Source organism: Lactuca sativa, chromosome 1 (assembly GCF_002870075.4).
Source record: "Lactuca sativa cultivar Salinas chromosome 1, Lsat_Salinas_v11, whole genome shotgun sequence".
Lineage (NCBI taxonomy): Eukaryota > Viridiplantae > Streptophyta > Magnoliopsida > Asterales > Asteraceae > Lactuca > Lactuca sativa.
In genome coordinates this window covers 43506069-43519764 of record NC_056623.2, presented here as the reverse complement: position 1 = coordinate 43519764, position 13696 = coordinate 43506069, and the positions used below count along the sequence as shown (strand labels likewise).

The 13696-nt window shown below is 35.9% G+C and overlaps 3 protein-coding genes across 4 annotated transcripts; all 3 read left to right on the top strand.

Annotated features, from left to right (window-relative positions):
• The first annotated feature begins 467 nt into the window (after nt 1-467).
• LOC111900066 (uncharacterized protein At1g51745) lies at nt 468-5244 on the top strand. The gene is made up of 3 exons (XM_023895951.3): nt 468-1295; nt 2461-3239; nt 3932-5244. Exons 1-3 carry the CDS (start codon nt 1105-1107, stop codon nt 4741-4743), a joined length of 1782 nt encoding a protein of 593 aa, XP_023751719.1. The 5' UTR covers nt 468-1104; the 3' UTR covers nt 4744-5244.
• A 2857-nt stretch (nt 5245-8101) lies between these two features.
• LOC111900069 (ESCRT-related protein CHMP1B) lies at nt 8102-10277 on the top strand. Of its 2 annotated transcripts, XM_042900414.2 has the most exons (4): nt 8102-8606; nt 8784-8904; nt 8967-9088; nt 9455-10277. In XM_042900414.2, exon 4 carries the CDS (start codon nt 9486-9488, stop codon nt 10095-10097), a length of 612 nt encoding a protein of 203 aa, XP_042756348.1. In that variant the 5' UTR covers nt 8102-8606; nt 8784-8904; nt 8967-9088; nt 9455-9485; the 3' UTR covers nt 10098-10277. The 2 variants fall into 2 exon arrangements, with proteins under 2 accessions (XP_042756348.1, XP_052625975.1); XM_052770015.1 differs by having other exon boundaries at nt 8719-9088.
• An 873-nt stretch (nt 10278-11150) lies between these two features.
• On the top strand, nt 11151-13663 carry LOC111900068 (IAA-amino acid hydrolase ILR1-like 4). The gene is made up of 5 exons (XM_023895952.3): nt 11151-11755; nt 12085-12210; nt 12514-12828; nt 12931-13059; nt 13153-13663. Exons 1-5 carry the CDS (start codon nt 11420-11422, stop codon nt 13546-13548), a joined length of 1302 nt encoding a protein of 433 aa, XP_023751720.1. The 5' UTR covers nt 11151-11419; the 3' UTR covers nt 13549-13663.
• The last annotated feature ends 33 nt before the right edge of the window (nt 13664-13696 follow it).

The window sequence follows — 13696 nt, the reverse complement described above, 5'->3', positions numbered from 1 at the left end:
AGGTTAAGATTTTAAATAATAGATTTTTTTATAGAAATATTTACTTTTTTAATTATATGTTAAATTTAAAGTTATAACTAACTTTAAAATTTTGATATATCTCTTAATTAATAATTTATTTAAAATAACTTATTAATAATTATGAATTTTTATATCAAAGTTAGAATTAATTTTTTATAACCGTGATTTATAAAAGCTATAAAATAATAGTAGTATATAATAAAATAAAGTTCTTATTTGGCTCTAGAAAAAAATAGATAGTAAAAAACAACGACCCGCATGATAATTCCACATATACACCACTACACAAGTATCCCTCCCCTGCCGTAGAGAGGGTTAAACACGACAAATTACAAAAGTTTAAGGGGTAGTTATGGATTTGCTTGGTAAAGTCTGTGCCCTAGGTTATGGTGGCAGACGATTAAAACCCCGTAGTCTTCCCCACTTCAAAAAATAAAAACATAAAATAATCCAACACAATCTCTCACTCACACCGCTCTCAACTCTGAACACACACATACTCACTCACTCTCTCTCTCTCTCTCTCTCTCTCTCTCTCTCTCTCTCTTCTTCTGTTTTTGGCAAAAAGATACCAAAAGGTACGCCTATTTTCATTCCGAATCAGAACCCATAAGCAGTTTTTTAATCAATCGCCATCATTCTCTCACACCCACTGGTGAAACGCTAGCACAAACTGCGGTTTGATTTGATGATGAAAATCTAAAGGAACTCGAAGAAAGAAGCAAGGATTTTACATAGACCCAAACAAAATCGCCTCAGCTGTTTTTGAAATTTGAAAACAAAGAATTCGAATCTTCTGTTTCAATTTCCCCTTGGATCTGCCCATCCGTTTTTCTTGATTTTGTTCAACTAAATTTGCTTGGATCAAACTTTTTATCCGGGGGTATGTCCTTGCATGCAGTATCACTGATGTATACTACTTTGAAATGGTTTTAGGGTTTAGGAGCAAAGACATTATTTAGTCATCAAAATTTCTTCTTAATTTTATTTTAATCGGATAAGCAGTTTTATCGTCGTCTTTAAGATGGAGGGTCTGAGATTGGGTTAAGGTGTTATTGGGGTTTTCTCTATCGGTTTTGGGGAATGGGAAGCTCTTGTGAAGCAAACGGCAAAAATATTGACCCAACCGTGGGTGGGTTGGTTTGGGTCCGGCGTAGAAACGGATCGTGGTGGCCGGGTCGCATATTGGGGCCTGATGAGTTACCGGAAAGTTGTCTGGTTTCCCCGAGATTGGGTACTCCGGTGAAGCTACTAGGAAGAGATGATGCAAGTGTGTAAGTGACAGTTCCATTATATCACTTATTTCTTTACTGCATGAAGCTCAACAAATTTATGCCCTGTTTGTGCTGTTACCCTAATTTTTTCTTTAGTTTTTGACACTTCTTATTGTGCTTAATGAGTGTCTTTGTTACCCTAATTAAAGCTTGTTTAACTTAAGGATGTAGTAACTGTTAGTCTCTTGAGTTGTTTGAAAGCTTTCTCAACCTATTATTCCACCCAAATTGACCCTTTTTCAACAAATTGGTAAGAAGCTTATATTTTTAACCACAATTTGCTGCAAATCAAAGATAGTACCTGATCAAACCAAGCAATCCTCTTAGGTCCTGGAGGCTGTATGATGTAGGGTATAGGCCACATCAACATGGCATATACAATTGGTGATCAAATAGCATGTTAAATCCTTCAAAGAAAGGGCCTATGGTTTTCTACATTGATACATACTAAAATGTGATCAGAACAGACCAAAATAGAAAGTTTGCAAGTATGGTTTAAAATGATGTTTAGGAGTGGGAGAAATGAGGTAGGGGCATTTGTGAGCCCAAATTTCATAACTAAGTTGATAATAGCTATAATGTTACCATGGTAGTAAAGCTTAGTTAGGTCCGTGTTATGTAGAGCCACTGCTACTGTCAAAATGACCCTTCATTACTCTTTTGCAGTGTTCAGTTTGATGGAATCAGGAAAGGGAATGGTCCATTCCAGTGTAGTGGAAAAAAGCTGTTTGTTTTATCTAATGCAATGGAAGGGACCATTCCTAAAGGAATGTGATTCCATCCTCTTTATTGTTTTTCATTCCTTAGTCATAGGGTGTTTCCCCCTTTCCATCATGGAATGGAATTGTAACCTACAGTGTAACCCATTCCTATTTATGTAGTTTTAGGTGACACAAACTTTTACACTTTTATTATTTAATGTAATCTTATATGAGATTTTAATGACCCATTTTATTACTTTGTTTGTCAATTCCATTCCATTCCATTCACAGTATCATTTCATTCTTTTCATGATTCCATTAATTCTGATTGTAAGCATGCTTCACTATATGGATAAAATGGACTCCTAAATTTTCTGAAATTTTTTTGACTTGTGAAAGAAGGAACAGTGGATTCCGTTTGTTTCAGAAATCCCTAAATCAGAACCACACTATTTATGATGCAGAGACTGGTATAATCTTGAAAAATCAAAACGTGTAAAATCATTCCGGTGTGGCGAATACGATGAATGCATCGAAAAAGCAAAAGCGTCAGCCGTCGTTCCTTCGAAAAAAGCAGTGAAATACGCACGTAGAGAAGACGCAATTCTTCACGCCCTTGAGATCGAAAGTTCCCGATTACCCAAAAAATCACCCCAACAATCCGACACTAAACACTTACACCCCGATCAAGATCAAGATCAAGATGAAGAAGAAACCACCGAAGCCATGTCAGATAAATTAAGCGGCTTAGAATACATCTCAAATTCCCCACCGGAATTGGAATTGGAATTGGAATTGACCCCGAATGATTCTGAAGACGATGGAAATGAAGGAAGTAAGAAACGAATGAGAGGACTTGAGGACATTGGAATCAGCGGGGCGTTTAAGCGGCGGCGATCCCAGGTGGCACATGTTCATGAGTTTTTAAAAAAGAAAAACCGTCGCCGTCAGTTGACTAAGGTGTTAGAGACCACCGCCATGGTGACCGTGCCCGTTATGTGTGAACAGCTGACAGGATCCGGATCCTTCCTGCCTGAGAACAAAGTTTCCGGAAGTTTTTCGGTGGTAATTAATAATAATAATAATTCTGATAGCTCCAATAATGATGTCTCGCTCTCGCCTACAGATTCTAAACAGAAAGACAAAGAGAATGGAAGTTCCAGTATTTCGGGGCTACTTGACAACGATTCTTCTGCAAGGCTTTTTGATGTTCCTTTTATCGGAGAAGAAAAGGAGACTAAAGGTATTTTTCATCAAAGCATCATACTTTTATTGCTTTTTCTTATTACGACATTCTACTTAGAAAAACTCTACTCAGTTACAGTGTTTTTTCTTATTAAAGACATTGCACTTCGACAATTCTACCTGATTATAGATGTGGAAATTGCTTTGTGTTTAGATGACACTGCTATAATTCTGTAGATATTTTGAAGTATGATGATTTAGTAGGAAGAAATCAAAGTAGGATGCTATAATAAATAAATAAATGAAAGTATGTTGCTATTTCTTGCATTTCGCCCTTGTGCTCATTATAGCATCCTACTTCTGTTTCTTTATGTCACAGCATCAAAAATCTACCTGGTTATAAGACTTACAATTTTTTATTCTTATCGAGACATTGTACTTTATATATATTCTATCACTATAGGCTATAGCACTGAAAAGAAAATTGATTTGTAATTTGACGGCAGTTGCTACAGTTAGGTAGGTTTTTCAAAGCACAATGCTTTGATAGGAATAAATGAAAGTATGATGCTATAAATAAATGAAAGTAGGTTGGTATTCTTGCATTCAACCCTTTAAAGCAACTTTAAACTTGCATTACATTGATATGATGCTGTAATAGGATAGAAATGAAAGTAGGATGCTATAAGAAAGAAATACATGATCGACTTTAAACTTGTGCTAATTGATTCAAAATGTTTGAATGGACAGCAATGGTATCCGAAAAGCTTCAATCTGGTCAAAGTAGTCTAGTCGATACGGCTCCGGTGGGACCCAACGAAATACAAGAATCCGGTTCCATCAATTCCGGTGGCACTTCAAAATGGCAGCATAAAGGGAAACGGAATTCAAGAAACAAAAGTAAAACCATTCATAAGTTTTTAGATCCTGATGTAACACATGTCTGTAAAGTGAAGTCGGAACAAATTACCGAATCGCTCCCGGTTGAGGAAGCAACAGCAACGGCAACGGCCCCGCATCGGTCACTTCCTTATCGGCAGTCCCGGTTTACAGTCAACCCGAAATACGAGTCGTCGTCAGATGTTGGTTTCAGAAAACAGGATAGCGGGTCTTTGTACGATGTTAATATTGAGGTTAATTCGGGGCATCATCCTCAACATGTCCCGTATATATCTCTAATGAGCAAGTTGACCGGTCAACCGATAACGGGCCACCCGCTTCTTGTAGAGGTTTTGAATGGGAATGAAAGCTTATCGGATCTTGAATTGAACAGTTCGGAATGTCATAGTAGCAGCTGTGAGTTGGGTGCAGTCAATGGGGTGGTCAACAACGGGGATGTCCGGATGGCTCTAGAAGCACGTGTGAGTGGGAATGGGAAGTCTCCGGGAAAAGCGAAAAGAAACGGGAACGGGATCTTATCGAACAAAAAGATCCGACGGTTGTCGTCTTTAACGGGGTCTAAAAGACCGGCGAATGAAACGGGAAAGTTTAAGAAGCCTGGAGAAGCTTGTGTCCCGTTGAAGGTGGTTTTTGGTAGAATAAATACAGCACTTGGTAGGTGAAATTTTTATATACTGAAGAGGTGCGGTGGTGGTGTCTATCTGTAACTTTGGATAAAATACAGGGATGATGAATGTAATTTATTAGCCTTAGCCCTTAAAAAGTAAAAAAAAACTACTTAGGGTTTTTGATCCGGTTAGAAAGTTCAAGTTTGGAACTTTGTTTGTTTGTTTGCTCGTTTTAGTTTTTAATACACTCTCAACGCCCCGTTGTACAATAATGGAGTTGTGGGTGGGTGATGGCGTGCGTGGAGCAGGGTTTGTTTTAACTTTTAATGGTGGGTCGCCTTTTGTATAGAAATGCCAATGGTGCGTGTAACTTTAGTCTTTAGGTGTAAAGACTTGGGTTTAGTGATGATTTCGGACATCTTGGTTCAAGTTTGGTTAATTATTCTCGGGTTATGTGGGCGTGTAGCGTTAATTATCAACTATCAAGTTGGTGGAATGTAATATGACAGAATATTTAAAGGTACTACGGATATATCAATATTTCATCTTGCTCTATTGTCTTGTTTGTTTTTTGGGTTTGTCGTTGGTGTAGGAGAAAGTGTAATAAAATTTTTGGTAAAGGGTTTTAGTTCAAATAGAAGCATATACATAAGAAGAATTACCTGGTCAAATTTTAGTAGGAAATTGAAATCCGAAATCGAAGTTTTAATTTTTTTTACATAAAAGGATAAACTTTTCAAATTTTGCAAAAATAATAGGTCAAACGGTTACAATGAGTTTTTTCAAGCAAAAGACGAGGCGTTACTCAAAATAATGGTCATAATTATGCTATGGCGTGGTGGTGATGTAAAACCCTCACGTCTCTATTGCGACCACATCCAACCACACATCTTCTCTTTCTACTCTTTTTCCCTTACTTTTTTTTGTTGATGATCAAACCCTCTGTAGCGTGAAGCAGTGGTGGACGCATAATATTTTCGTAGGGGTGACACTAAAAAAAAATTTCAAACAAATCTATATTAGTAGTGTCACTCGTGTTTTAAGCCGGTGCATCCAATAGAAAAAACATTAATTTTTTTTTACACTACGTGCCGGCGTCGGAGCAGTGGTACGGGACCCCTGGGGCACCACTAAGGTCCGCCACTGGCGTGAAGTGAAGTAAAGATGATGTTGTGCTGGCGGATGGTGACTTATCTATTTATATTGTAATATTATTGCAATTATATAATAATTTAATTATATTATTATTGTAATGCTATTGTATTCTTTTCAGTATGATTCAGATAATTATGATCATACAAAATATTATTGTACTGAAATATTATTGGATTTTCAATATCTGAGCAAAATAATGTTATTGCATTTTATCTACCCGATGACGAAGATGGTCATGGATCTCATACTTAACTGGTGCGAAATTAATGGTGAAAGGTTTAGTTCGGTAAAAGATATGCTACTTTTTGTGTCAAGAAAGTCTGGATGCAATAAGGAAAAAAACTTGCTGAATATGATACTATGTGGAACATTATGGTGTATATGGGTTTGTAGGAATAAACGAGTTTTCGAGAACATCCCCACGAGACAGACGATTATAGTTGAAATGATAAAAGCTCTAACGTTTACTTGGTGCAAATATATAACTTCATGCAAAAAGGTGGACCGGAGAGTATGAAATCTTTGTTTTGTTTTTTGTGATATTCTCCTTTTGTACTATGTGCCCCACATCAACTTGATGTTGGGTTTGCTTTAATATATATTTATTTGCCGCTTTCCAAAAAAAAAAGATAAGACAAAGAGTATTATCTTATTGTATTCTCTATTTTTTCTAAGAAAAACTTGCATCTTCATAAAAGCCATTAAAAGTTTATTTTATTTTCGAAAAACCAATGAAAAGTTTGTTTATTTAAAATAAATCCATGCGGGCAATCATAGTTTTTTATTAGCTAAAATCTCAAATGTGTAAACATTTCGTGGTTTTTTGTCGTTTAAAAAACAAGTTATCATTTTTTTCATAAAAAAACAAAGTTTCGAGACTATTATCTGAATACGGTGTAAAATATATATTAGGTGTTACACACATTAACTATTTATTATATTTTTTTTACAAATCTTAATTGTGTATAATTAATAGTTATTTAGTAATATATTAATACGAACATGTTTAGAAATTCGGATTATATATTTAAATTAATTTATAGTTTACTTAACACAATTTTAGTTGTTATATCTTAACCAAAATAAAGAATCAATCAAACAAATAATTTTAAATGAAAAATAATAAAAATCAAAGAGCCTTTGACTTAACGATATTACAAGTTCGACAAAAGAGAGCATAGGGGTGCCGAACGGATAAAATTTTCGGATTTCGGGTAGAACGGGTATTTCCTTAAGAAAATAATACCTGATACCCGACCTATATTGTAATTCAGGTTTTCGGGTTTCGGATATTCCGGTTTGAGGTCGGGTCGGATAATTATCGGGTATACTTGAAAATTTCTTAAATGACACTTATTGATAATTTTTTTTCTTTATTTTTTTAATTTTTACATGTTGGTTGATTTAATAAAGAATCGGGTAGGAAAATACTCCATACAATTAACAAGTGTATATATATATATATATATATATATATATATATATATATATATAATAACAATATAAATCATTATAATATGTTATGTACTTTTTTAATTCCATTCTGTGCGATAGTGAGAAACTGAGAATTGTGATGACGGTTCAGGACTTCAGCTTCAGCGTCGTATTCCCTTTGCAAGTTTGCGTCGACTGTCGAGCTGTCGTTTATAAGAAGGAAACGAAGGGTTTTGTTATATTTGAAGTGTGCGTACGTGACTGCATTGTATATTTGGTATTATTTAAAAAACAAATTCGGTTATTCGGGTATACCTGAAAGTAAATATTCATACCTAAAACCTGACCTATATTATTATCGGGTTAACCTATTACCCGAATGTTCATACCCGTTACCCGTTCTACCCGACCCATTATACCCGAATTCGGAATGGGTCGGGTGGGTAGAATTAGTTTCGAGTTTTTTCGACAAGCCTAAGAGAGCATTTTAGTCAAAGTTTACAAGTTAAGTCTTATTGTGGACGAAATATATAGCTTAGAATTAGCATGTGTGTATAAGGCGTTTAAAAAAAAACGAGAGTAAATTACACGAATCGTCCATATGATTTGAGTAATTTGCACGTTTGGACAATAACTCATTTTTTTTTTTTCACTCGGACCATCCTTATAATTTATTTTTATTGTACATTTTATCCTGGATGGATGTAGAAAGACAATTATACCCTTTCTAATTTGTTTTTACTTTTACATTTTGTTTATTTTAATATTAAAGATACCCACCACCACCCCTTACTCTTCTTCTCTTTCCAGATCATCACCCCTCTTACCTACTGCGTTTGGTCACTAACTCCCTTCCCCACCATCTCCTTCTTCCAATATGTCCAACAATGTCGAAAACACACACTTTCCCATATCTACTTCCTAAACATCGATTTAATAATACATTCTTCATCACTCTGTCCACTGCCCACCGATAAATTACTCTTTTGTTATTCCCTGAAAACCACCAGCAATTGTACTTATCACTTTTGATGCACAAAATCAACATACATGCTGCTGTCTCCACCTCCAGCTCACCCATGTCCAAAGCAGGAATCACCCTTTCCTGAAACATCATCTGAATCAACGAGAGTTTGTTGCATAATCTTTTAATTTTGATTTTTGCAGCCTTGATCTCCAATGGTTGTCATCTCCACCACCACCACCACCTCATCCTCATCCTATCTTTCACCCTCTCTTTTGAGTTAATTATGATTTTTCAGTCTCGATCTCCGCTGCATCGATTTTGAAAATTTGGGGGGTTTGTTCAACAACTAGGAGATCATTAGGTTTGTTTAACATTTCTGAATTAAAATTGTTTAACTGGTTTGAATGAAAATCATTTTATATTTTCTGGTTTGAATGGAAAGCACTTTACATTTTTTTTTTGGAAATAACCAGTTTGTCTAATTAGAGGTGTGGATGGAACTCCCTTCGTGACATTGTTCCCTGATGATGTGTTACAGTGAAGGAAGACGAAGGCTTTAGGTTTGATCATGGTGGGTTTCATAGTTGATTGCAGATGGTGATTCAAGCGAATATGTTGGTGAATCTTGAACCACAACTTCGCATCTGAAATCCTCAAAAGTATGGGGTTATTGTGGTTTCATCCGGGTGCATTTTATATATGAGTGTTCTTGTGTTTAAAGTTGCAGATATAGATATGGTGATGAGTTATCACAAGTTGTTTGGTGATGGAGCTCTGGGACTAAAAAGTGGAAGAAGACGGTTTGTACATCGACTATAGAGATAAGAGAAGGTTAAGAGTGAGGTGAGACCTTATATAAAATATTTCTTTTAGTAAAGTAATAATAATAAAAAGAATAAGAAGGATATAAATTTGATTTTTAGGTAGGGACCAACTCCCAAACAAATCAAGTTGTAAGGATGATCAGAATTAAAAAAATAATTATGGACCAAACACAAATTAACCCAAACCACGATGCTCATTGTAATTTACTAAAAAAAACAATAAAAGATAAAGAAGGTTTTGTTCAATATCCAAAACATCCATATAAAACCAATCTTGTAACGGCCACCCAATCAATTCATGAAACGCATTGAAACGCCCAATTCCCAAATCTCCAAGAATTGAAGGTACCAAACCCTAGCTTAGAAGAGGGCAAATCTTTTGCAGTTTCTCCGATCTATCGTTGCTCAATCCAAACATGGGGCAAGCGGAGAAATTGATGAATCAGATTATGGAACTGAAATTCACCGCGAAGAGCCTCCAACGCCAGGCAAGGAAGTGCGAAAAAGACGAGAAAACCGAGAAACTCAAAGTCAAGAAGGCAATCGAGAAAGGAAACATGGACGGAGCACGAATTTACGCCGAAAACGCGATCCGTAAGCGTAATGAACAGATGAATTACCTCCGTTTAGCCTCTCGCCTCGACGCGGTGGTCGCAAGACTTGATACACAAGCCAAGATGAATACGATCAGCAAGTCGATGGGGTCGATCGTCAAGTCTCTTGAGTCAACCCTAGCAACAGGTAATTTGCAGAAGATGTCGGAGACGATGGACCAGTTTGAGCGACAGTTTGTGAATATGGAGGTACAGGCAGAGTTCATGGAGAGCTCGATGGCCGGTAGCACTTCACTTTCGACTCCTGAAGGAGAAGTTAACAGCTTGATGCAACAAGTGGCTGATGATTATGGTCTGGAGGTGTCTGTGGGTTTGCCACAACCAGCTGCGCACGCTGTGCCAACAAAGAATGCCGAGAAGGTTGATGAAGATGATCTGTCTAGGCGTCTTGCAGAACTTAAAGCTCGCGGGTAACTGAAATTGTCTGATCAGTAGTATATAACTGTCTGCAATTCCAGAATAAATGTGTACATTTTACTGACTTTAACATGGTTTTATGTCTGGCTTTTATACTGTCTATTCTATTAAAAGGTGATCGATTGATAGTAAGAATATGAAATGTTTGTCAACATTATATTAGTTTTTGCTTCTTTATTTCTTCATGTATTATGTGGGTATCTGGAGTTTTGATGATTGCTATAACTTTTCATGTGGTATGATTTTGATTCAGCAAGCAGATAATACTTAAGAGCCAGTTGTGTCTTGTAATATTAGAAAACTTTAAAGACGCTTCAACATAGCAGCCAAGAAGTAAGAGATGATCCTGAAAAGAGAACAAATTGGGCAAGAAATTGTAGCCTTAGCCTGGTGTAGTTTTGTATTTTTTTTGGTATGAGGTTTGAGTTGCACTCTTTTTACCAATTTATGCAACAAAATATCTCTCTTACTAATTTATGAAGCGAGTTCCTAAGAAAAATCTTGGGTTTGAGATCTACAAGATGAAGGGATCTTGTCTTGTTCATGAATTTGAGAATTATTGTTTTTCATTTCTAGGGGTTGCAATCTCTATCCATTTTTTACTAATATATGTAGCCATTTGAGTTATGTTTATATCTCTAACGAATAACATTATCATAAAACAAGAGATAAATTTTGAAGCTGGATCTGATGGAGTGGATAACAAGATGAACAAAAAAAACCAATATAACGATTAAAACTGGTAACTTAATTGTTAGAAACCGGACTCTATAGAACATGGAATAATGTGATGATAATCAACTTGGATATCGACAATCATCGTGTTAAGCACTTTCTTCAAGAAATATCGACTATAGCGTGCATGAGTATCACAAAATTTGCTATTAGAATCTTAGCTTCATAGTAAAAACCCAACTAAACACCAATAATTCAAAATTTCAAATATACGGACACGAAAAAATAATAATGATCTCAAACGGATCGATGAGTTGTCATTTGCGCACATGCTTTCAATTAAAGCACGTTTACAAATTAGGTGCCGGCGGGAATCAACGGAGGAGCCACCGCGAAAATATCGACTGCATCTTAATTCACCTACTCCTTATTTTTTAACACAAATATTCGTCAATTCAACCTTTTCTCCCTGTATTTCACCTCATTCCCAATGAACTACGATGCTCATAATTAGTTAATCACACAACATACACTCTCACCTTCCTTGCCCTACTGATTTTCTTCACCAATTTCTGTAATTCGTCTTCTTACGAATTCAATCTTACCATCGTACTGACTATTACTTAGTTGTTCAGACCGAAGAAATGAAAGTTTCGAAATGGTTTTTTGTGATTATGATTGTTTCGCTTCTTAAACCTCAAATCTCATTTGGGGTTTCTGAGATCTCGCAAGAATTTCTCAAATTTGCAAAGAAAAGTGAGGTTTTTGATTGGATGGTGGGGGTTAGGAGAAAGATACATGAGAATCCAGAGCTGGGATATCAAGAATTCGAGACCAGTAAAGTTATCAGAGAAGAATTGGATAAATTGGGGATTTCTTACAAACACCCAATTGCAGTTACCGGTGTTGTTGGATTCATCGGCTCCGGCGAACCTCCGTTTGTTGCTCTAAGGGCAGATATGGATGCTCTTTCCATGCAGGTTTTGTTATTTTTTAAGCTTAATTTGTATTTTTTTTCCTGCTAGATTAATTTCTAAGATAGTTGAAGTTGATTAACTTTCTGCGAGATTTATTATCCATTTCTATTGTTTTGAGTTTTGAACTCTGGCTAATTACAAGAACTACTTGTTATGCGTTTTGAACTTTGACTTATTAAGAACTCAAGTCAAGTTCTTATAGTTATTGTTTCGAGCTCTTATTTACACCCAATTCGAGAAAATTGACTCAAATTCTAACTGCTCAATAAATGATTGACTCGTGGATGTAACATCATAAGTGTATTGATAAGTTTTATGATCTTTGTGATTAGGAAATGGTGGAATGGAAACACAAGAGTAAAGTTCCTGGAAAGATGCATGCATGTGGTCATGATGGTCATGTCACAATGCTTCTTGGGGCAGCTAAGATTCTCAAAAACTATAGCCATCTTTTGAAGGTAGGTTTGTTTAGTTTTTCATTGCATCCTCTATTTTGAATGCTCACCATTTTGGTAGATAGAATTTAGATGAAGTATGGGTGCTTGTTTATAAGTTAAAAGGATTGAATTCCTAACAATAATTTAGGTTTTTCTTTAAAGCATAATGTTTTAATATAAAGAATGAAGTAAGATGCAAACAAATCAATGAAAGCACATTGCTACTTCTTGCATTAACCCTCTTTTTCATTTTTAAAAGAGTTTCATAGTCTGTATGTGCATACGAGTACAAATTACTCAAAACATTTTGCATATATTTGGCAGGGAACAGTAGTCCTGGTTTTTCAACCGGCGGAGGAAGGCGGTGGTGGTGCAAAACAGGTGGTGGATAGTGGATCTCTTGAGAATGTGAAAGCCATATTTGGTTTACATGTTTCTCCACAGCAATCTCTTGGCCAAGTTTTCTCAAAATCCGGTGCTATTTTGGCCGGAAGTGGTGTTTTTGAAGCGGTCATCACCGGAAAAGGTGGTCATGCCGCCATCCCCCACCACTCAATCGACCCAATTTTAGCAGCCTCAAATGTGGTTGTCAGTTTACAGCATCTCGTGTCAAGAGAAACCGATCCTCTTGATTCTCAGGTTTCCCAAGAGCCTTGTGTTCCTTATGAAAATACATAGATGAATTGTCATTTGTTTGTTATGAAAATAATAAAAAATAAATATTTTATTTTTATTTTTTAGGTTGTTACAGTTGCCAAATTTCATGGAGGTGGTGCTTTTAATGTTATTCCAGATTCAGTCACCATTGGTGGAACCTTCCGTGCTTTCTCTAAACAAAGTTTTATGCAATTGAAGCAACGAATAGAGGAGGTATGTAATATCACTAATATGTATGCATTAATACAAAAACTTAGAATTTGAGATTACATTTATCTGAAACTAAAAATATAATCTGAAAAACAGGTTATTGTAGGACAAGCAAGTGTACATAGGTGTAATGCAAGTGTGACATTTGGTTCAAAGGATAAACCCTTCTTCCCTGCTACCATAAACCATGAGGGGTTACACAAATTCTTCCAAGAAATTGCAGGAGATGTTCTTGGTGTTGATAATGTTAAAGAGACGCCACCATTAATGGGGGCAGAGGATTTTTCATTCTATCAAGAGATTATACCTGGTTATTTTTATTTTATTGGAATGAAGGATGAAAAAAAGGGAACACCTGCATCGTTGCATTCACCATTTTTTGAACTTAATGAAGATGTTCTTCCTTATGGTGCTGCATTGCAGGCGACTTTAGCTGCAAGGTACCTTGGTCAAACTCAGGATTTGGAGAGACATCAACATGTTGAACTGTGAATTGTTATCTCATATGGATTAATTTACTGCTTCTTGCTGACAAAGAGACTATTTTCAAGCTATAATAATTGGTGTTATTGTTTATATATATTAATATATTGCTTAATTTTTGTCAGTGAATCTAGTGGTATGGTAGGTCATCTTTATA